Raw genomic sequence first — 23,192 nt, forward strand, 5'->3', positions numbered from 1 at the left:
GCGGTTGTTGACTTGTGGAACCTTCTATCCGCACAAGGGTTTGCTGGATAATTTCACTCTGAGATATCTTTACAAAGCAACATTCAGGGCCCGAGCCACATAAGTAGTTTGGGCTCTGCCTTTTTTTTTTAGAAGTCAAACTTCTGTGTGGCGAATGAGCTTGCAGATAAAGCTGTGTTGACTGTATATATTCCTTCTGTCTGTAGAAAATATTGTGGGTACTGAGAATAAGGCCCTGAGTTAGCATGTCTGACTTCCGTTTGTCCAGTTCATTCTTACCTATTCTGCCTATAAACAAGTTGAGGTGTTTCTTAGAAAATTTGTTTTTCTCAATTAAGTGCTGAAAGTTATGCTCTCTGTCAGTGGCGGATTGAAGTAGGATACTAAATCTGAAATTGATGAAGATCACAAGAATTAAAAACAGGGAAGATTGAGCTAATTTTGAAGTAAGAAGGGCTTTAAGCTTTCCAGGTTCATTCTGTTAGGGAACAAAACAGCCACATGTCCTCTTTCATTGCCAGTCTGTCTCAGCTGTGCTTGTGGGTTCCTCTTTGATTTCTTGGAGCTTAAGAAGAGGAAAGATTCATGGGTATTTCTGCATTCCATAAGCATCCAACACGACTGTGAACTCCTTGAAGGCAGGAGCCCTGTTGCATTCTTCTTTGCATCCCCAGTGCCTGCCAACACAGTGCTTTCTCTGTCTTCCTGCGGCTTCCCCCTCCCTTTCTGCCTGCCCATTCAAAGAAGACAGTCACTGTGTCCCATGAGCCATGATGTCATGTATTCAGATATTTTTTCTTTCAGGGAGAGACTCAAGTCAACAGTAGCAATATCATTAAGTAGCACATTCTTCATGCAGGGCCAGAGGTTGGGAGGATGGAGTAGATGGGAGTAGGATGTGGGTCCTGCCTTCACAAAGCTCACAGTCTGCCAAGGAAAAAGCAAAAACAGGCAGAATGTGGTGTAGCAAGCTTGTGCTAGCAGTGTGCACAAAGTATGGTGAGCAGGAGGGGCAGACCCAGCCCACTGCTGGGGAGTGAGTGGAGGAAGTGCCAGCTGCAGAGGCCTGGCAGCTCAGGAATCATTCATTGTTCAGTAGATTTGGTGGGGTGGGGGTAGGGGTGGTGGCCATTTCACACAAAGGAAATAGCACCCAACATGACAGGAATAAGGATTTTTAGAGACAGAAGTGTGTGTAGAGAGTGGCAGGAGAAAAGACAAAAACTGATTTGCCCATGTAACGTTTTAATTTTTTACGGATAGAATGTGTTTATGTGTTACCTAGATCATTAGAAATTTATTTTATTTTATTTTAGTTTTTAGAGACGGGTCTTGCTCTGTTGGCCAGGTTGTTCTTGAACTCCTGGCCTCAAGCAGTCCTCCTGTCTTGGCCTCCCAAGGTGCTAGGATTATAGGCGTCAGCCACTGTGCCCAGCCTAGAAATTTAAAAGGAGAAGAAAAACCAAGCAGCTGTCCTGAATCTAAGCTCAACTGAGGAAGGTGATTTTCTTGGTTTGCTTGGTCATCATCTCCAGTGGGAACCCTATATCATAGGCCACTGCTTTCTCTGTCGTGACTGGCTGGTATGGGGTTACCTCTGGCTGCTTCTAGTTTTGAGATAGGTCTGATGTGGCTAGGGCAGTGGGGTCAGTGACCCAGAGCATGGCAACCCTAGGAGGAAACACCTCTGGGCACCTGTCTCAGGCCCTTCCTGAGTACATCTATCCATCTAATCGTTCCGTCTTTGATTACCATTGTTTGGCTTCTAGCCTCATTTCTCTTCCTAGACCATAAACTCCTTGAGGGCAGAGAGTGTGTATTATTCCAGCGTGTTTCTCTTCTAGAGCCTAGCCTAATTCCTTTTATACAGAAAATATTCTATAAATTTTATTGAATGGGAGAGGAAAGTGCCTTGGGGCCAGATTATGTAGGCCTTGGATGCTTAAGAGAGTTGAGGCTTTATTCTTCTGTATTGTGGATGAGAAATTAAGAGAACTTTAAAGTGATGTGTGTACAATTCAGTCCATTTCATGGCTGGATTCTGCCGCCATCTAAGATTTTGTTCTCATTAAACACTTAACAGTTGGTCTAATGTTAAGGATTAAGGAACTTGGAAGACAAAGCTGGGTTCAAATCCCGACTCCACTGCTTAATTAGTTTGGGAACTTGGGCAAGTTTCTTAACTTCTTTGAACTGCAGTTTCAGCATGTATAAAATGCTGAGCTAGGCAGAATTAGGTGAATGTGAAGGTTAAATTTGTGGTGTATAAGCACAGTGCTTTGGCCAGGTGCAGTGGCTTATGCCTGTAATCCCAGTACTTTGTGAGGCTGAAGCAGGAGGATTGCTTGAGGCCAGTAGTTCAAAACCAGCATGGGCAACACAGTGAGACCCCATCTCTACAAAAAATTTAAAAAAAAAAATAGCTGCGTATAGTGGCACACGTCTGTAGTCCTAGCTACTCAGGAGACTGAGGTGGGAGGATTGCTTGAAACCAGGAGGTCTAGGTGGCACTGAGTCATGATCACACCACTGTACTCCAGCCTGGGCAACAGAGTGAGATGCTGCCTCACCAAAAAAATAAAATTAAAAAAAGCACAGTGCTTTGCATAGTGCTGGTGCATAGTAGATACACAGTGCATGTCATTGCCCAGCTTTCTTGCTTTTTTTTTCTTTCTTTTTATTTTGAGATGGAATCTCGCTCTGTTGCCCAGGCTGGAGTGCAGTGGCACTGTCTGGGCTCACTGCAACCTCCGCCTCTCGGATTCAAGCGATTCTCCTGCCTCAGCCTCCTGAGTAGCTGGGATTAGAAGCACATGCCACTGTGTCCAGCTAATTTTTTTGTATTTTTAGTAGAGATGGGATTTTGCCATGTGGGCCAGGCTGGTCTCAAACTCCTGACCTCAAGTGATCCGCCTGGACCTCCCAAAAGTGCTGGGATTACAGGCTTGAGCCACCGTTCCCTGCAAAAGCCCAACTTTCTATAGCCTCCCACCATCTCTAAACCCCGCAATAGTGTTTCATTTAGCTTATTCCCTGAATTTCAATTTCTTCAGTTTGAGTTCATTTTAAAAATGTTATTCCTTCTCATCATGCTTTTCATATTTTTATTAGATTACTGAGTGCCTAGACATTGAGATACTCCTTCAGCATGTTTTCTAAGCAGCAAGTCATCCCTGAGCATGCCATTTTGACTTAATGCTTGCATAACTTACCTTTGTGTAGCTATTGTTGTAGTAGCTTCAGAAGTTGATAGAATTCTCCTGGTGATAGTTGTTTTTACAAGAACTAAATACTGGACGTCCAGTGAGGGACATGCTGTTTAATGCAACACCTCCAGCCTATTCATAGACTTAATTATACAGTCTGTCACAAATTTTAAGAATTTTGGCTATACTTACCTTCTGGCAAAAACCTCATTCCTGCTATTTATTCAGTGGAGAATCTATTTCAAATTAAAAGATTTGTGCCCTCTTAATGTTAAGATAGTGCCCTCTTAATGTTAAGATATCACAATAAATGCTCTGTTTACTTGGAAACAATTTTTAGGACCATGTCATTTTGAAAATTGAAGAGGATATAAAGATTGGAAAAGATGTTCAATTTCAACAACATTAGCAATAGAAGCATCATGGGTTTATACCAGATGCCATGTAGTACGGTGTCCTGAACAGAAAGCCTTTTTCAACCCTTTTAGGACCCTATATATCAGTTCAAGCAACGAAGACATATAAACCTGGTGCAGTGACATTACATTACAGTTAAAGAACTGGGCCAGGTGTGGTGACACATGCCTATAATCCCAGCACTTTCGGAGGCCGAGGCGTGTGTATCACCTGAGGTCAGGAGTTCGAGCCCAGCATGACCAACATGGGGAAACTCTGTCTCTACTAAATAACAAACAATTAGCCTGGCGTGGTGGCTCATGCCTGTAATCCCAGCTACTCAGGAGGCTGAGGCAGGAGAACAGCTTGAACCCGGGAGGCGGAGGCTGCAGTGAGCCGAGGTCGTGCCATTGCTCTCCAGCCTGGGCAACAGGAGTGAAACTCCGTCTCAAAAAGAGTTGAAGGACCATTTTAGAGCCCCAGAAGGTGCCAGAGCCTTCCCATTTTCTGTTACTAATGCATACAGCAGCCCTCTAGAGTAGGAACTGTTATTTCCATGTTACAGGTAAGGAAATAGAGGTCTAGAGAAGTTGAGCAAGTTTCCCAAGTTCACACAGCTCATAAGTCCAGTTTCCTCAGAAGAATCTAGGCATTCATACCTTTGAGTCAAAAAACCAGAAATCGGCAGCATTGCATCATTAAAGATTCTTCATTATAAACTAGTGGTGTTTAGCACTTCAAATGTGTGGATTTCACACTTCTCTAAGGCCAAATAATTAATAAATAGAGTGCTTTTAGCAAACCTTTTCATTAATAAGACTTTCTTGGGCTAATGTTAAGATTAGCTTTTTTTGGACCAGGTCTCTATGGCTGTGGCTTGGGGAAGTGGCAGGGGCATGGGTATAGGGCATGAAGAAGCAATGAGCATGCATTGGTCATAAGAGACGAGAACAAAGGTCTGGAAAATTGTGCCACTTCTCACTGAAATAGTTGCAACTTTAAAAGGATTTACAGATTTCAGGTGATATTGGCAGTGCTGTCTAATTTTCATAATCTTTTTCTAGATCTTTTCTTCGGATTTTCTTTATACAAAAGAGGTGAGCTCCTTCATTCATTTATTAAAACCATTTATTGAGCGAGACACGGAAAGAAAAAAAACTATTTCATGATCTCACTTATACGTGGAATCTTAAAAAAAAGTCATACATATACAGAGTAGAGAAAAAACAACAACAGAGGATACTAAGAACCAGAGGAGGAGAGAGGAAATGGATATGTAGGTCAAAAGATACAAAGTAGCAGATATGAGTCTAGAGGTCTAGTGTACAACATAAGGACTATAGTTAGAATTATGCTAGACACTTTTAGGAGGATTTTAACTATTGTCGTCACACACAAAAAATTACTATGCGATGATAGCTATGTTAATCTGTTTCACTATGGTAGCCATTTTATTATCTATATGTATCTCATAATATCATTTTGTAAACTTCAAATATATGCAATAAAATTTATTTTAAAAAAAATGGCTGGGCGCAGTGGCTCACACCTGTAATCCCAGCACTTTGGGAGGCTGAGGTGGACAGATCACCTGAGGTCAGGAGTTCGAGACCAGCCTGGCCAACATTGTGAAACCCCCTTGTGTCTCTACTAAAAATACAAAAAGTCAGCCAGACATGGTGGCAGGCAACTGTAATCCCAGCTACTTGGGAAGCTGAGGCAGGAGAATCACTTGAACCCAGGAGGCAGAGGTGAGCCGAGATCATTCCACTGCACTCCAGACTGGGCAACAGAGCAAGACTCCATCTCCAAAAAAAGGGAAAAAAAAAAACTATTTATTGAGCACGTACTTAATAGCTACCAGATCTGGGGTCACAGAGAACCAGACAGGTGCTTTACCATGGAGCAGTCACTATTCTAGGAGGTGGATGAATAGTCTGTAGATAAGTAGTGGCAGTGCAGCAGTAGCAGGAGTGCATGCTCAGTACTTGAGGTTACAAAGCAGGAAATGACTAACTCAGTTTGGATGGCTCCCACAGACATTGGGGAGGAAGTGTTCCAGGTAGGGTATACAGGAATGAATAGGACTTTGCAGGTAAAAGAGAAGAGAAAGAACATGTAAGGATAGGTGGTTCCACAAAGGCATGGAGGTATCTTTGGAAAAGAATGACAGTGGTCTGGGGAACTCTATGAAGAGCCACATTCTAGAATAGAGGAGCCCTATACAGGAGTGGGCTCTTAGCTTTAGGTACCAGACTAAGGAGTTTGTGTTTTGCTTGTAGTGGATGAGAACCTGTTGGTATAGGAAGGCAACATAACTAGATGTGGAGGTGAAAGAAAAGACAAATGCCTGCAAGATGAGTGGCAGGACATGTTGGGCGCCTGAGAGCCTGTGGGTAGCAGTCTATTTAGGTCACAGTTGGGGGCAGCAAGTTCAGGCTCCATTAAATCTCATCTTTTTTTCCTTTTTTTTTTTTTTTCGAGACAGAGTCTCACTCTGTTGCCCAGGCTGGAGTGCAGCGGGGCGATCTTGGCTCACTGCAACCTCCGCCCCCTTGGTTCAAGCAATTCTCTTGCCTCAGCCTCCGTAGTTGCTGGGATTACAGGTGTGTGCCACCACGTCAGGCTAATTTTTGTATTTTTAGTGGAGACGGGGTTTCACCATGTTGGCCAGGCTGGTCTCGAACTCCTGACCTCAAGTGACCCGCCCGCCTTGGCCTCCCAAAGTGCTGGGATTACAGGCGTGAGCCACCATGCCTGGCCTCCATTAAATCTCATCTACACTTTAAGTGTATGGGATACCAAGATGTGGAAGACATGGACTGTACCTTGAAGAGGCTTGTAGTCTGTTACACAGGGAACTCAGCAGAGTCTGATTGTGGGCGGTTCCCTGACACATGAAGTAAAGAACTATGAGACCAGGACAGAATGGTGAAGCTCATGCTGCTTGCCTAGTTAAGGGTCAAGCCATCATTCCCCTCGTATACTAAGTGACTTGTTTTTAATTCATAGTACTTTTTGTTTCACTTTATAATATTGTGGTCTTTCCCAGTCACTGGTCTGGTGAAGTGGGCTCTGGGCACCTGGCTGTCTGGCTTACCCCTCTTCATACACTCCATGTCTAGCATGTGTTTCAGGCACGTTTCAGGTGAGGTTTCTTGGAGGGGACATCTGAGCTGGACCTGGAAAGATTTTCCTTGGTGGTCTTAAGGGTTATTGCAACTATAATACCTTAGCATGGCAGGGTGGGTTCAGGGAACTGGAAGCTTGGTAGGTATTTTGATGGTGGTAAAATGAATTGTGGTGGTGGTGGTGTGTCATGAAAAATAGTTAGGGGCCAGATGGTGGGGACAACACTGAACACCATACTAAAGCAGTTTATTCCTTTAGATGTGGGCAGTAGGAGCCTTGGAAGGTCTTATAACTGAGAACTGTGTTTTAGGTAGCTGTGTAGAGGATGGATTAGAAAGAAAAATGATCAGAGGCATAGTTACAGTGGTAAGGCTAGTCAAACTACTCATTAGAGGATTAAGAAAGTGATTATGTGGCGTATCTTTATTGCCTCATAGAGAATGAGCCACTAAGAAAACTTCATTCATATTTCTTTTTCATCTAGAAATAGTTAAAACAGAAATAACTTCTATCTAACATAGCAGTGTTGTATTCACTATGCAGCCTTAAACATTTTTACTTGCTCATCTCTTTCTGACCCCTGTAACCCAAGGCAAATGTGTAGTTTGTAAGCGGTTCCTCTAAGATGCGGGAGAACACAGTGTTCTATGGAGTTGTCACATGATAATGTTATCAGCTGCCGTTGACTGATACAAACTCCTGAGAAGGTGGGACTTGAGTTATCGCCAGACACTCGCAGGGATATGAGATAGAAGTTCTGAGTAACCAGGAGTTAACACAGCCTTTCTCTGTATGTTCTTTCTCTGAAAGCTGTTTTTTTTAATAAGCCCCTGGGTGAATGCAGACACATATTATCTCCAGGGATTGCTATTGTTTACCTCCTGAAGGCCGTCAGTCCTTTGGTGAACTTCTAGTTTGGGAACAAGTAGTACCAGCCCCTGACAACCCTGAATGGGCAGCCTGGCTGTTTCTGGTGATTTTCCACATTGGTGCTGATTTCTGGTCAATGATTTATATTGAGGATTAACTGAGAACTTCCTCGTTGGATATGCTGTGGGACTGGTTCAGAGGCTGTTTTTCATGAGCCTGTCCTTACACCTAATCTTAGCCTGTGCCCCTTCTCCCTCCCTGGCTCTCCATCCCTCTCACTCTGTCATTTACTCCATCAGTCTGTAGCCACTGAGGACCTGCTGTGTTCTCAGCACTGGGTGCACAGTGATGAGCAAAACCCAGTTTATGCTCTGGGCTCCTGCGAACTTCTCTGTCTGGTAGTAGAGGGGTAGGCACATGTTCATCTTATAGTCTCATTCAGATAAATGGAACACAGTAGCTGTGCTGTGTGCTGTGACCAAGAGGCGTAGGTTCCTGTGAGAGCGCATGTTAGGGTGATCTGACCAGTTCTCATGGGTTAGAGTTCTTCCAAACAAGACATAAGCACCTCCAAGGCAGAGATGGCATGTTTTCTTTTTCTTTCTTTTTTTAGACAGGGTCTCACTCTGTTGTCCAGGCTGGAGTACAGTGGTGTGATCTTGGCTCACTGCATGCTTGAACTCCTGGGTTCAAGCAATCCTCCTGCTTCAGCCTCCTGAGTACCTGGGACCACAGGCAGGTGCTATCAAGCCTGGCTGATTTTTTTTGTTTTTTTTAAGAGATAGGGTCTCACTCTCAGCCAGGCTGGTCTCAAACTCCTGGGCTCAAGTTATCCTCCTGCCTCAGCCTCCCAAAGTGCTTGGATTACAGGCTTGAGCCACTGCACCCAGCTTGAGATGGCATCTTTTTACCCCCATAATTTTAGCATGTTGCTTGTGTTCCATCCACACACAGTCCATGTGTGACCAGTGGATGACTGGCCAGCTTCCGTAGGCCTCCTTTCTTTTCCACTATTGCTGGGACAAGTTGCTATGGCATCAGTGTAGAAGAAATGGTTAATTAGTAACTCCTCACAGGTTAGTTAATAAATGTTCTTTACTGCTTCCTCTGGCAGTATCCACAGATACATACCTCCTAGATCTTCAGGAAGATGGATGGGGAGATAAAACACCCCCATTCTGTAGACCTCTCCCAAGACAGTGACATGTGGTTTCCTCAGTGTCCCCTTCATCTATACTTTTTGGTTGTTGGCTTGCTTGCTTTCTTTTTTTTTCTTTTTTCTTTCTTTCTTTTTTCTTTTTTGTTGAGACAGAGTCTCGCTCTGTCATCAGGCTAGAGTGCTGTGGCGTGATCTCAGCTCACTGCAACCTCTGACTCCCTGGTTCAAGCGACTCTCCTGCCTCAGCCTCCCGAGTAGCTGGGATTACAGGCATGTGCCACCACGCCCAGCTTATTTTTGTATTTTTAGTAGAGATGGGATTTCACCATATTGGCCAGGATGGTCTTGATCTCCTGACTGCGTGATCCACCTGCCTTGGCCTCCCAAAGTGCTGGGATTACAGGCATGAGCCATTGCGCCTGACCAGGTTGTTGGCATTCATTTCCTAAAATATTTTTTTCCTTTTGATGAACCCCAGCTGATGAACACAAACTTCATGGGCTAAGCACAGTAGTTCACGCCTGTAATCCCAGCACTTTGGGAGGCCAAGGCAGGAGGATCACTTGAGGCTAGGAGTTCGAGGCTAGCCTGGGCAGCATAGTGAGACCTCTGTCTCTACAAAAAAAAAATTTAAGAATTAGCCAGGTGTGGTGTACCTGCCTGTGGTCCCAGCTACTTGGGAGGCTGAGGTGGGAGGATCACTTGAGCCCGGGAGATCAAGGCTACAGTGAGCCATGATCATGCCACTGCACTCCAGCCTGGGCAACAGAGCTAGACCTTGTCTTAAAAAAAAAAAAAGGAGTGGTGGGGGCATATGACTAGAAGGCAGTTTAGCACTGTCTTGTAGAATTTTGCCTGAGAAATTTCTTTGTAAACCACTCTCCCCATGCTTTGTGCTGATGCCGGCATGGGGTCTCCTGTGGAAGACATCTTTCTTTGCTTGTTTCCACTGGGTTATCTTCTTCCCTTTTTTTTTTTTTTTTTAACTTTATGTTCATGATCTGGTGCCAAACTGGGACTACAGGGATGTAGGAGCCTCTTTTCTGACCTGAAGAATGACTCTGTCCATAAATGTTGAGCCACCTGAGAAAGGGAGGCGGAGAAGAGATCCATGTCATTGGTTCTTGTTGCCAAGGACTTTATGACTTGGTTGCAATCATGACATGTGCTGAAATGATATCACATAGGGCAGAAAAAAATACAAGTTACCAGCAAAGAAGCCCAGGTCAAAGGCTGTGAATGTTTAGGGAAAGGGGAGGCCTCCACCAGCTGGTAGGTTCATGAAGGATGAGGCCTTGGGAAGGTAGGCAGATTCCAGACATGCAGAAATGGGCAAGGACAGTACAGGCCATGACAGCAGTTGTGCACCCAGGTACAAAGTTCAAGGTGTTCACAGGAAACATTCGATAATCTAGTAGTACTACTGGGCTGAGTGGGGTGGGGGGATATGTAGAAGACCCTTGTTTGATGTAGCTTTGGTCTAGCAGTCAAGGGAAATGAGTTTTCTTTCTGATTTTCCTTGTTTTAATATGGAAGAACGGGGTGGAGAATCCTCATACATCCTTCCCAGTGAAGGGAAAGGGCCAGCAGATGTTTCCTTAGAGAAGCCAAGCTAGAGCTTCCTAGGCCCAGGGCAGTCCAGTCCTGCATGGGTGTGAGTTTGCCTTAGGACTGGCCACGGCCAGGGAAGAGAAGCATTGCATTTGTTGCTTCTTTCTTGGTGGCTCCCTGACTCCATTCAATTACAAAGTGGCTCTTACACTGTTAAAGCTTGAGTGTCTCTGGGCTACAATTTCTAGCCACAGACCTTCATTTGCTGTGCCTCAAACATGACCTTGAGGCCACATCACATTATATATACAGCCCACAACAACGTTAACCAGTCTTCTATCTGGTAAGGCAAGCGCAGTGCAAACTCCATGCTTTTCTTCTGGGATCTCTCTCTGTATTGCCCCTTTAGCAGGAAATTCCATGGCAATCCAAGATGCAAGAGAAGCCAATGATGGGCTCACTTCGAACTGTGTTATATTATTTAGGAAAAAGAAAATAAAATGAAATAAAAACTAGATTACAGTGCCTGGTGAGGATCACAGTGTAAAAGTGACAGGTCAGGCTGTGTTTGTCCTTGCTGCTTACGTGCAGCTGGTGGGAAAGACAAGCGCAGCTACAACTACAGCATCTGAGGCTTAAAGAGGTGACATGTTGTGCATTTCTAAAATAATTTTTATGTTGTAGAGAAGCTTTATATCTCTCTCTGACTCACTGGACAGGTGTGGTGTAAGGCAGAAAGGAAGACGGTCCCCAGGTGACTGCAGGATTGTTTTAGGAAAATAATAAGTAACTTAAAATTAGCTTTATTGAAAGTCATTTTTGTAGCATCAGGTTTACTGAATCAAGCATCTCTCTCTCTCTGTCTCTGTGTGTGTTTGTGTGTGTATGTGTATGTGTGTGTGTGTGTGTTAGAAGATCATGGCTGCAACAGGACTATGCTGCATATCTTGGAGACCCACTTTCAGTTACATCAGTGATGGTGCTGCTTATCTTCTGGCCCTTAGGAAATGCTGCGTCTTAGTAACATGATTAAAATCCAGGGCTGTGGAATCTGTGAGCTCACCCCTTTGGAGGGCAGGGCTGTAGAAATATACATAGGGGCCAGTGCAGTGGCTCATGCCTGTAATTTCAGCATTTTCGGAGGCCGAGGTGGGCGGATTGCTTGAGCTCAGGAGTTTGAGACCAGCCTGGGCAACATGATGAAATCCTGTCTTTACAAAAAAATACAAAAGTTGGTCTGGTATGGTGGAGCAGGCCTGTAGTCCCATGAGCTACCACAGTCCCGTGCTACTTGGAGAGCTAAGGCAGAAGGATCACTTGAACCTGAGAGGTTGAGGCTGCAGTGAGCCGAGATCGTGCCACTGCACTCCAGCCAGGGTGATAAAAGTGAGACCCTGTCTAAAAAAAATAAAGGAAATAGAGATAGGACTTAGGATGTCGTATCAGGGCTGCTGACAAGACTCTCCTCAGAACCTAGTTGATACACCATGCATATACAATCCCAAACAGCCAAAAAAATCTTCCAAAATTGTTTGGAATGGCATACTTCTTTAAATGGGTAAGTATAGTTAAATTCTGGAAAGATTTAGAATTAAACATATAAAATTTTAATAGAATTAGAGCCATAGTGTTAATGTTTTTGATTTAAAGGATTTATGTATATTTGATATTTCAAGTAATTAAAAGAAATAATTTGGCCTAGGTAACAGATCAGCCTGTATTTCCAAATTAAAATGTACAATGAAGTAGCTCATCTAGACATTTGATTTGGGGGAAGGTTGAAATTGTACTAGTTTTATAAGCAACATTTTAGTGCATTTAAGATAATTTATTAGGTTTCTAAGACTTGTTTAAGGGAAGATTTTATAATTTAAAGCAGGTAGTTCTAATATTTAAAAGAAATAATTACTTATTCATGGCTTGAAACATAGATGAAAGAAAGAACATGGGTTTTTGAAAAGTGAGCTTGCTCATCTGAAAAGCAAGGACATGAGAGTGAAGATGAGCTTTCAATGAAATAATGACTACAGCGTAATGCCCAGGCCACAGTACTCAGTAAGGACCTGTTGAAGTCATAATTTTTAGAAGTCACTGAACAACAGGATACGTTCTGAGAAATACATCATCAGGTGATTTTAGTCATTGTTAGAAAATCATCAAGTGTACTTACACAAACCTAGATGGAATAGCCAACTACACACCTAGGCTGCAAACCTGTGTGGTGTTACTGTACTGAATACTGTAGGCCATTGTAACACAATGGTAAGATTTGGGTATCTAAACATAATCTAAACATAGAAAAGACAGTAAAAACCTGATATTATAATTTTATGGGACCACCATCATGTATGCAGCTCATTGTTGACCAAAATGTCATCATGTGGTGCATGATTGTACTTCAGTCAAAGTATGAGTTGACACTGTTTAACTCCAAGGGGTGCCATTTGTATAGGCTGTGGTACACAGTCAAATAGGGCTGTCTTGGATATTGATTTTATTCATTCAACTCCAAGTGCTGCAAGAAATTAAAAGTCAGGTTATGTGTCACACCTATCAAGCTATTCTGTCTGTTTTCCCAGAAAATAAACAAGTTTGAGGGTAGGAGACATTTTTGTCATCTGGACAAGGTTCGGACAAAATTGTATGTAATACAGAGCCCTGGATCTATTTCGCCGTGGCCACTCAAATAGCCCTGAACAGGATGCACAGTGAGGCCCCAGGTTGGAGGATGCTTGGCTTGTCTGCAGACATTGTCATTTAGCTCTGGCTTCTCGTAATTAGGTACTCCTAGCTGGGCTCTGTTGTCAGCGAGCCTTCAAGACAAATTGCAAAATCTGTACAACCATCTGAGAGATGGAGAAGTAGATCCAATGATACTACAGGGGATATTGGTAGTTCTCAAAAGTTTGAAAGTGAATGCTTAGAAAAGCAATCCTCAAAACTGAATTTAGAGGTTCTTGTCCTGTGGTAAAAGGGTTCAGTCACAGTCAGGATCTGAGAAGATCTTGCAGGCAGGAATGATAGACTGAATCTAAGGGGATGAAATGGAGTAGAAAAAATGTAAGGTTCTGTTTTGAGGTCTGAAAATCTCAGCTATGCATTAAAAAGACTGGAAACAGGGGTAGGGACATATCAGAAGACGAGCCCGTATGAAAAAGACCTAGGAGTTTAAGTTGGCATATGTTGATAATTTATTGTGCCCCTTAAAAATTTAATGCAGTGTTTGGCTGCATTAACAGAGGTAGAGTATTTAGGATGAGAGAGGTAATAAACTGACTCTGATGCTATAGCAGGAACACTGCCACAGTTCTGGACTCCAAGCTTTGAAAGGAAGACAGACAAAGGATGGTCACAGGATGGTGTGTGGGAGTGTTCCAAAGCTTGTCAGATAACAAAGTAACACAGGAGGTTTAGCTTGTGTACAACTCCAAGAGGACCCCAGAGCTGCTGTTAATATCTGAAAGGCAGTTAAATAAATAAGGGACTGGACTTCTTGTTAAGAGGAACAGGAAGGATCTGGGGATGAAAGTTAAAGCAGACCCCCAAAAGGAGGGTCTTCTTATTCTTAAATATGTTCTAAGATAGAATGGGCTACTTCCTCAATTTTAGAAGTGCTGACTAAGGCTTATGAGGACTTTCAGGAATGCGAATGGATGACCCAGGGGTACTTTCTAGCCCCCAGATTTCATGATTCCTTTGCCTTCCAGTGATGACCGTGTCCTGCACAGTCCCAGCACTGGCAGGTGGTGGACAGAGCCATGACTCTAGGACATTCTAGGCAGTGATGAGAGAGTCTTTGCAATTCTCAGACAAGATTTCCCTAAGGACATTTTGATGTTGGTCTTCATCAGTGTTTCCAGTTCTTTACTCTGCTAGGGAAGATCTGGGGGAGATGGTCACTTCCTTTCAGCAGAGGCTGTGTTATTTCCTCATTCATTCTTTTCTCTGTGCCCAGCAGTGTGCTAGGTGCTAGGGGGACATTGAGGAAGAAGACAAAGTTCTTCCCCTCTTCAAGTATGCAGTATATCTGGGAGGAAGTAAGACAGCAAACACAAATTTTACAACTAACTATAAACTTATAAATACAGTTACAGTTTGGGTATATCCTAGGAAGGAGAAGTACAGTTTGTGCCACCATGGGGGTGTAGAACAAGGCAACCAAACCTAGTTGGGCAATTAGAGAAGACTTTCCCAAGGGAGTGACATCCAAGTGAGGCCTTGAAGGAGAAATAGAATCTAGCACAATGGTCTCAGGCTGGTGAAGCACATGAGTGAATGCCACAGCAGCGAGCTTCAGCCTTGTTCTTGACCAAAGGAATTTTTCACAAGGATAGAGCTGAGCTGATACAAAGCCAGCCAACAGTAGTGCTATGAAATGGTGGTTTTCCATTTACTGTAGAAAGTATGTAGAAATAATTTCAGTTCCTGGTATTAGAGCAAGTTGAAGTCGTAAATAGGACCTGCTTAGAAGAACCCATGTCTTGTATGAGTGGTTTTTATTTCACGTGGTATTTTGGTAATACATTCTCTGCTTAGCTTCTGGGGATATTTTTTCCTATCATGGTTTTCTGAAGTCAGGTTGTCTGAGACTTCTCAGTTTCCTGGTGGGATAGGGCTAGAAGGTTTTTGTTTATACTTTTTGGCATTGTTCTTTCCCCAGAAGGTTATATAACTTGGAGAAGATTGAATCATTTTTTTCACTGACTACCTTTAGGGAGTGTCTGCCTTCGTACTGTTAGCTTCTTGTCATTGTCCGGCTTCCATGGCCACAGCAGCTCATTCATTCTCTTGTGGCTGTGATTTTAGCTGGAGTAAACTATGAGTAGAAACTTGAATAAGAAGGAAAATGAATATGAATGTGAATATGAAAAACCAAAGACTAGAAGAGAATTGGGTTTGTTTATTCCCAGACTAATCCTTGTCTGTATTTGTTGCTTATATGAGTGACCCACCACCCACAGCATACAAACAGACAAAAAGGCACATCTTAAAAAGATAAATTTCAGCTGGTCGCGGTGGCTCATGCCTGTAATCCCAGCACTTAAGGAGGCCAAGGCGGGTGGATCACCTGAGGTCGGGGGTTCGAGACCAGCCTGACCAACATGGAGAAACCCTGTCTGTACTAAAAATACAAAATTAGCTGGGCGTGATGGCGCACGCCTGTAATCCCAGCTACTTGGGATGCTGAGGCAGGAGAATCACTTGAACCTGGGAGGCAGAGGTTGCCATGAGCCAAGATCGTGCCATTGCACTCCAGCCTGGGCAACAAGAGTGAAACTCCGTCTTTTTTTTTTTTTAAAAAAAGGATAAATTTCTATTCTCAGATGCTGGTCTAAGTTCAAATTTAAATGCCTTTCATCTTAATTTTTCCTAGTAAACATTTTTGCAGACAATTGTGCTGTTTTATTTTTCTAGTATTAGTAAACACATAGTTGTAATTTTAAAATTCTTGATTCTGAATTTTGTTTTTTGCTTTCAAGGGCTTTGTTGGTTTGGTGTTTTGGTAACCCACCTCATGGTAAATTCTTCTTTCTTTCAGGTAGGAATGAATTGATAGCCAGATACATCAAACTCAGGACAGGCAAGACGAGGACCAGAAAACAGGTAAAATAACCCACCTGGAAATTGTGCATGTCAGCGAATGGCCCAAAAAGGCATTTTGGCTGCAGTGGCTGGCTATGCTTTGGCTCCTAGGAGCCCCCAATTTGAGTTCCCTGTAAGGACGTCAGTGTTGGAGGTATTTTAAATTGGCTCAGTTTTCACTGTTCATCATTTCAGTGACCCTTTATTATGTGGTCTTACAAGTTCCTTTTATACTCACATGGGAAAATGTCACTGCTAAGGACGGTGTATGAACCGCTCCTGTACTGTATTTCAAAGCTGACATTTCTTTCCCAAAATGTGCACCTGTGAACACTGCAAAAACTGCAAGTGCAAATGCACTTGCAGGTCATGAAATTTTGAGGTTTTGTGCATTGTAAAATCCTGGAGCGATTATATATTAGTCATAATTTCAATGAAAAAGTAACACCAGCAGCCTGGAGTATTGGCCTGAATGTAATGCTAAATGATGTGTGTCCAGGGAACTGTTGCTTTTTAAGCGATGGCTTTTTGTCAGTAGCTGCTGTGACTGAAATGAAGTTACAACTTCAATACCTCTGTGCAGAGCAGTATCAGGAATTCTCTGCCCTTTGGCAGAGCTCTGCCTTTCCTCGTTCTTTCAGATGTAAAACAGCCCAAATCTCTGACATGAGCCAGTTTAGAACTGGAACGAATGAGAAATTAGTGTTTAACTAAAAACAAAAAAAAGAAAGGAGGAAAAAAAAAAACCTAAAAACCTCATGGGTGAGTTGTTCACAGAAAAGAATTATTTTTTAATGTCGATTTATGCTGAATGATACAGCATGAACCTTAAAAACTGTAATCAGACCAAAAGGCTAACTAAACCGTGGTCTCATTAAGATTGAGCAGCAGATTTCAGTTCTCTTCCCAGTGAGGAATTGTTTTCATGAGTGTTTATAACGGGGAGAGGCTTTTCCCCAGGAATGCTACTTGTGCCACAGCCTGGGAGCCTGGCTGCTGAGTCAGCACAAAGAGAAGTGGCCTCCTGCCAGCGCGCAGAGGCAGCGCATTGTCTGTTTGGGGGATGCTAGTGGCCCTCGTCAAGTCAGAGAATCACAGAAGAACAAAATTCGGGTGAAAACAAGTAACAGCAGGAGCCAGATGGAGGGGTGAAGAGGATGGGGGAGTTTCTGCTTCTCTGTACTTAAGAAAAGTACCAAAGCAAATTGGAAAAAAAAATAATTGAATAATTGAAGCTCAAAGACAAAGTTAAAGATAAAAGGATCGTTTATTATAAATCCTGTTTTAGAGCCGCTGGAGAGTTGGAAATGGGGTAATCACCACACAGTCTGAGTCGCTGAACTTTTAAATGGAAAGTTCTACATTTCGGAAACCAGTGGATCTAATCATCTACATTCTGACAGTGCGGGACCTGGGCTGTCTGCTGGTCTGTGAGCTCTGGTCATTTGCCCGGTGACCCCTTCACTGAGGGACTCTTCTAAATTTAACCAAGTCCCACTGAAAGAGATACAGATTTCAGTGGAATCATTGTGTTTCAGAAGCTGGGCTCGGCTACATTTCCACGCCCCGGCATCCTGGGGATGTTTTTAGGCAGCAGTTGGTGATACCTCTCCAATGTGAATTTGTTGTTCAGCAAATCCATGTGGTTTTCAACCCAGATTTTTAACAGGATGGCTGGCTGGCTGTATTCACACATTTCGCTTTGTAATAATATGCAAATCCACTTGGCGCCCAGTCAATACCCAAAAGAGTGGAAGGATTAAAGATATTTATAAGGGCAAAAAAAAAAAAAATAGCTCTGCTAACTGGGTCTTTCCATTTCTCTTTGAGATCTAATTTACATGTCAGTATTATTTTAACGTTTGCTACAGAATCCAGAGCTCTTAATGAGATCAGAATACAACCGACAGCTTCAGCTTTTTGATTCTGCAGAATGTGCTAATTTATGGATAGTCTCTTCTAAATTGAGAAAAAGGGATTTTCCCTCCTGATACTGAGAAGCTATAAATATTTTCATTTACCTTTACCCCCACCTTTTTAATTTTAGAATGAAAACAGCCCCTCTCATCCCTCCCAAAATTAGTTTTTCCCAGTGCCCATGATTTCTCTTGGGTGGGAAGACTAAGATGAGTCCTAACTTTCATCCTGAATCAAGTCACTGCAGTGATGACCCAGTATGAAAAGCTTAGAGCAGCGCTGGGGGCTTGTGTCTGGCTGGGACTGTGTATTCCTAACTGCAGAGCTTTGTTGAGATGCAAATAACCACCCCCCAACCCCACCCCAAAACCCTCCCAAAGAGTAGCGATTTTATATTTGATTTCCTTTTTTTGTTTTGTTTTGTTTTGTTTTGTTTCCCCTCATAAACCCGAACAATGTAGGTGTCTAGTCATATACAGGTCTTAGCAAGAAAGAAAGTTCGAGAAATTCAAGCCGCCATTAAGGTACGTCTGGCTTGCCCACTTGTAGGGGGCTTTTCATCTCCATGGTTACAGGCTTTTCCTTTGTTTTCCTCCCTTCCCCTACCCTGCAGGTGTCTAGTCACATTCAGGTTCTTGCCAGAAGGAAATCTCGTGATTTTCATTCCAAGCTAAAGGTATGCGCTTTTCTGCTTTTTGGCTTGTGGTTGCTATGCATCTCACTTCCTGTTTTCCATGGTGACTGGTGAATGCCTGGTGCTGGGATTCTCGTAACCTAGTTTCCTTGCATGTGAGAGCTGTTTACATTTCTTTGTGTTTAATCTCTCTGTTTCTGTACTAGCCTCACATTAAACTCAATGTGTGTGAGCGCGTGCGTGTGTGTGTGTGCGTGCGTGTGTGTGTGCGTGTGTATGTGTGTGTTCCTAATAACAATGCAAATGCAGCAGAGAGCTGGTCTTGATAACTTTTCAGCACAGAAACATGATTTTTTTTTTTTAACCTTCAGATGTCCACCAAGCAGCCATGGGCTAGGAAAGCTTAAAAAAAGAAAAGTCCAGAGATGCAAAATTGAGTAGAAATTATTTAGAAAGAATCATTTCCAAAGTAGTCATGAAATTACCTTTTTAAAAAATTTAGAAATTATTTTAAGTCATGCTTTTGATGTATTTTTAAGAAGACTTATAAAAAATACGTCTTTTTCATGCATGTCTCTTCCCGCAGAGTATTTTCAGCTTTCCCACATTGCTTACTACTGTTTTTTAAGTGAATGGCGCTCTTATTAAAAGAGAAATCTGAGCAGTGGCCTTTAAAAAAAAAAGATAGATCTTAGAGATGGGAAAACTCTTGATCAAACCCATTTGCAGTTTCATTTGTACTTGAGTTTGCTTAAATTTTTTTTTACTTGTACCTCATTTTTCAGTCTCAAAATGTATTTTATAGGAAAAATGGGGGCATTGATAATTTTTTATATACAACTTCTTTCTACTTTTTCCCTTTATAAAATTTATAATAAAACATACCTGACTTTTATTTTTCTGTAATGCCCTATTTTAGAAATGCAAAGAGATTATAGTTTGCAAGGAGGAGCTTTCATTTATAATAAAAATTGATTTTGGCACATATTGATGGCTTTCCCATGTGCCTTTTTCGGTTCTGTTTTGATATTTTTCTATACAGTAATTAAATTCGTGGTTTTGTTCTGAACTAAAAAACAGTGTAGTCTCACAACACTTGAGTGGTGAGCACTGGGACTCTTCCCAAAGTCCTTCGACTTTTTTTTATGCAAACAAGGCTGGCTGTGGAATAGGACAAGTGATTAGGAAGGAGCATTTGGTGTGCCCTCTGCAGTGGGCAGCATGCTGGCTCGCTCGCACGTGTGGCTGATGGTGGCTGGCTTTTAGCTGCACTGGCTGAGCAGTTGGAAGACTAAGATAACTTTGTAGATCCTGCTTTTTAACCAAAGGTGCAATACTCTCTATATGGATGTAACTACCCCAGTTTTTGCTCAAGTTCTGACTCTGTTTCTAGTTTCTCTGAGCTAATGAATTAATGATGTACAAAGAAGTTTACAGATAACAATGTTGTTTCCATCTGTGATGATATGAATTGCTCTATTTCTGCACTGTCTGTGTGGTTCCTGTGGACTCACCAGGGCACACAGCCTTAGACTGAAAGCCCTATAAGTGATGAATAAAGCTCTTCTGTTCAGAAGGGATTCCCATGTGATATAGGAAGCACTCTTTTTCTCACTTGGTGAATTTTAGAGTTTTCTTCCATAGAAACAATTTTTCTGTTGCTTTATACATGTACATATGTAAAAATACACAGCGGTATTTATGTTTGTTTCTAAAAAAAATTAACAATAATAAAAAAGAAACATTCCCCTGACTTTCAGCCCTGGGCCACTCTCTTTTGGGGCAGGCACAAGGAAGAGACGGAAACAGAAGCAGTAGGATAGCAACTGGCTCAGCATTTAAGCTCCAAGAACCACCTCCGTCTTCTTGTAGTTTCTTCCGTTCTTTCCTACCATATTGTTCTTGGAAAAATGGAGTCCTTTGTTTTTCCATCTGCTAATACCAACTGAGTGTTCCAGGCATGGTGCTCACTGTGATGGGCAGTTAACAGCCAATATCCTGTTCAGGGAGCTGGCCATGTAAATGGGAATGTAAACTAGAGGAGCACTTTGGGTAATAGCGGGAGCAGCCAAAATGAAATGTGGGGTGCATCCCGGGGATGAGCTTCGTGGAGAGTATACTGTTAAGTTTGGCAATTGAAAGAGGAGAGGCAGCCTAATGCGTGCTCCCTCATTTAAGCTCACTATGAAGTGACTTACAGTATTCTGCTTTTGGGGCATGATATTGAGGAAACTGGGGCTGAGAGAGTATAATTGACTAGTCACAAAGCCTTCCTAGTAAGTGGTGAAGCCAGGATTTGAACTCAGATCTTTTTGCACCCTAAACGAATCATTGTTTTAGATAAAATTTTATCTAGTGAAGGTGGGAGAATGTTTTCAAGCAGAGGGCTTCACGCCAGCACACTGTACCTAAACTGTCACCCCTCACAGTCTTTGGGGCTGGGCATTCAGCCTTTGCTACCAGCCCTTCACTTGGCATCCACATTTTAACTTTGAGCCCTTGGTAAAAATGTGGACTTAATTTGGGTTGGTGCTGTGAGGGTCATCAGTAACTGGGGGGATGACATGGTCCTGGAGACAGAGCTGCTTGGCACCACTCTGAGGGCATTAGGACAGTCGCAGAGAGTGAGGCTGTCTGTCACCTGCTTGCAGGAGTTGGTGCTGCTTTCTTTCACTCCCTCCATGAGCATTTTATCTCAAAGGCAGTATACTTAACCTTCCTAACCAGCCATTACCAGGATATGGGCTCAACTCTGTTGATGTCCCAGCTCCATCCATACCCCCTTGTTCAGCTCTGGAATCTAATAGCACATTTGTGAGGAGGCAGGGACAAGCATCTTTACCGAGGTCATCATGGGGTCAGGCTGATAGCCGTGGTCTTCTTGGCCTCCCACACTAGCTAGTGAGATAAACTCGCTACAGATAACTGAGGTCATCCCAAAAGACAACAAGGATAGCTTCTGGGTGGGTGGGGAGCAGAGGGGAGTGGCAGGAAGTATCCAAGCTTAAAAGAGACACTGTGCTTTGCCTGGGAAGATGTAGGAAGGCCTCCTGGAGCAGGTGGCTGGTGGCTGACCATCCCAGTAACTATCCTTGCAGACACTGCCCTAGCCAGGTTGATTACCACTTCTCCACAAACTCAGACATCGAAGGGGTAGACAAAGGTCTATGGTCCTCATGTGAAGACCGAAACCAGACTTGCATTTGTCTGTCCCTCTGTGGAGTTGGAAAAGTGGCTTACCTGCAATGGAGGCCACTGCCAGGTGTGTCTTCCTGGTGAGCCTTCTTGCTTATAAGCTTCTCTTTACTTTCCAGGGAAGGGTGTGGCAGAGTTCTTTGGGCTGGTGTTTTCCAGCCTTTTTAAAGTAGCAAAACTCATGTTTTGAATTGAAGCTTACTCCCTCAAATCCTTAGTAATGGCCTCTTAGGCTATTCCATTGAATCAGGTTTGAAAAACCCCGTTTTAGGCAGAAGGAAAAGGAGGTGTCTACCTCTTATGCTGTCCCTTCCAGCCCTTACAGAGAGCTCCTGTGTCCCATTTAAAGCCCATGTTTTTAAATTCAGTAGTTTTGAAGTTCTGCCATCTTCCTAGGAAGAAAACAGACTCCAGGAGAGAGTGGTCATTTTGATGTCACATTGATAGATGAGTCATCCTAGCTACAAAAGTTATTCTCCTGAAAATCCGTTAGAATAAATTCTAAAGGTCAGCTTTATGCTTCTACTAATTGGCAGTTGTTCTCAATGTGCTTGTTTGTGGACTAGATCACCCCCAAATTGTGTAGACTTAAATTTTAGTAAAGAAAAAAATTGTTCTAGTGAAAGTCTAAGATTTCTACGTAGATTTGAACTTGAAAAGCATAGGAATGATTACTGAATTCAGTCCAGTGGTTTTCATTGAGAACCTAAGTGTGTTCTAGGTCCTTTTGTAGACGTTAGGCACATAGAATTGAATCCAGAGTTTTTGTTCTTGAGGAACATTGAACTTTTCTGTTATTTTTCCAGTAGATATCCACAGCTAGGGGGCTCTGCAGTAGAAATTAAACAGGATAGTGCAGAGGCTGCCCAAGTGAAAAGAATGATTCATTCTGGGAGTGAGGGAATTAAAGCTTCATGGAGAAGTGTCATTAGAACTAAACATAGTTGAAGGCAGAGAATTTCCATAAAGTTGGGACTATCTGGGGGACCATGAAGAGCATCATGTAATTGGGGACATGCGGTGGGAGGTAAGAGTGGAGGAGCCTAAGGGAAGGGCCCTCGATTATCCCACTGAGGAGAAGGGATTCATCTGTGGGCCTAGGGGCGTACACGGGGTTCATTCAAATTTACCCTCTGGAAAGACCTCGCCAGCCAGGTTTTGCAGGATAGCTAATAAGAGGGAGGCCAAGCTGGAGTCAGGGAGGCTAATTCCTGGGCTGCTTTAAGAGTGGGGAAGAGAGTCACAGGCTGGGACCAGGGGCCAACCCACACCCCCTGGGGCTGCTCCGTGGCACTTAGCACTCATCCTTGGCTGGCTCCCCACTTTGGTGCTCTCTGCCTGCTCTGTAGTCTTTCCTACTCATTGTGTTTAAAGAATAAATTATAAGTTCTGTCCTTATGACGTCTGAAAAGTGTTGTGTGCCAGAACTTTTCAGAAAGATTTTCAATAGCAGCATTTAAAAATCAACTTATTAAAATTGGGTTCTCTTAAAGTAATGGTAATTGACTAGGAGTGTGCATCAAAATTTTGAAGTTTTTGTTGCAAAATT

At 42.9% G+C, this 23,192-nt stretch overlaps 1 protein-coding gene across 4 annotated transcripts in view; it reads left to right on the forward strand.

The window, feature by feature from the left end:
• Positions 1 to 23,192, forward strand: part of TEAD1 (TEA domain transcription factor 1) — a 269,886-nt gene that overhangs the window by 172,006 nt on the left and 74,688 nt on the right. For 2 of the 4 annotated variants that reach the window (XM_055094135.2, XM_034932160.3), the window contains 3 exons: positions 15,854 to 15,918; positions 18,276 to 18,338; positions 18,428 to 18,490. In XM_055094135.2, the coding sequence (XP_054950110.1) occupies positions 15,854 to 15,918; positions 18,276 to 18,338; positions 18,428 to 18,490 (191 nt within the window). The remainder of the gene's footprint in view (positions 1 to 15,853; positions 15,919 to 18,275; positions 18,339 to 18,427; positions 18,491 to 23,192) is intronic. The other 2 variants (XM_034932165.3, XM_034932163.3) reach the window with 1 other exon arrangement.

The sequence above is a fragment of the Pan paniscus genome, chromosome 9 (genome assembly GCF_029289425.2).
Source record: "Pan paniscus chromosome 9, NHGRI_mPanPan1-v2.0_pri, whole genome shotgun sequence".
NCBI classification, from domain to species: domain Eukaryota; kingdom Metazoa; phylum Chordata; class Mammalia; order Primates; family Hominidae; genus Pan; species Pan paniscus.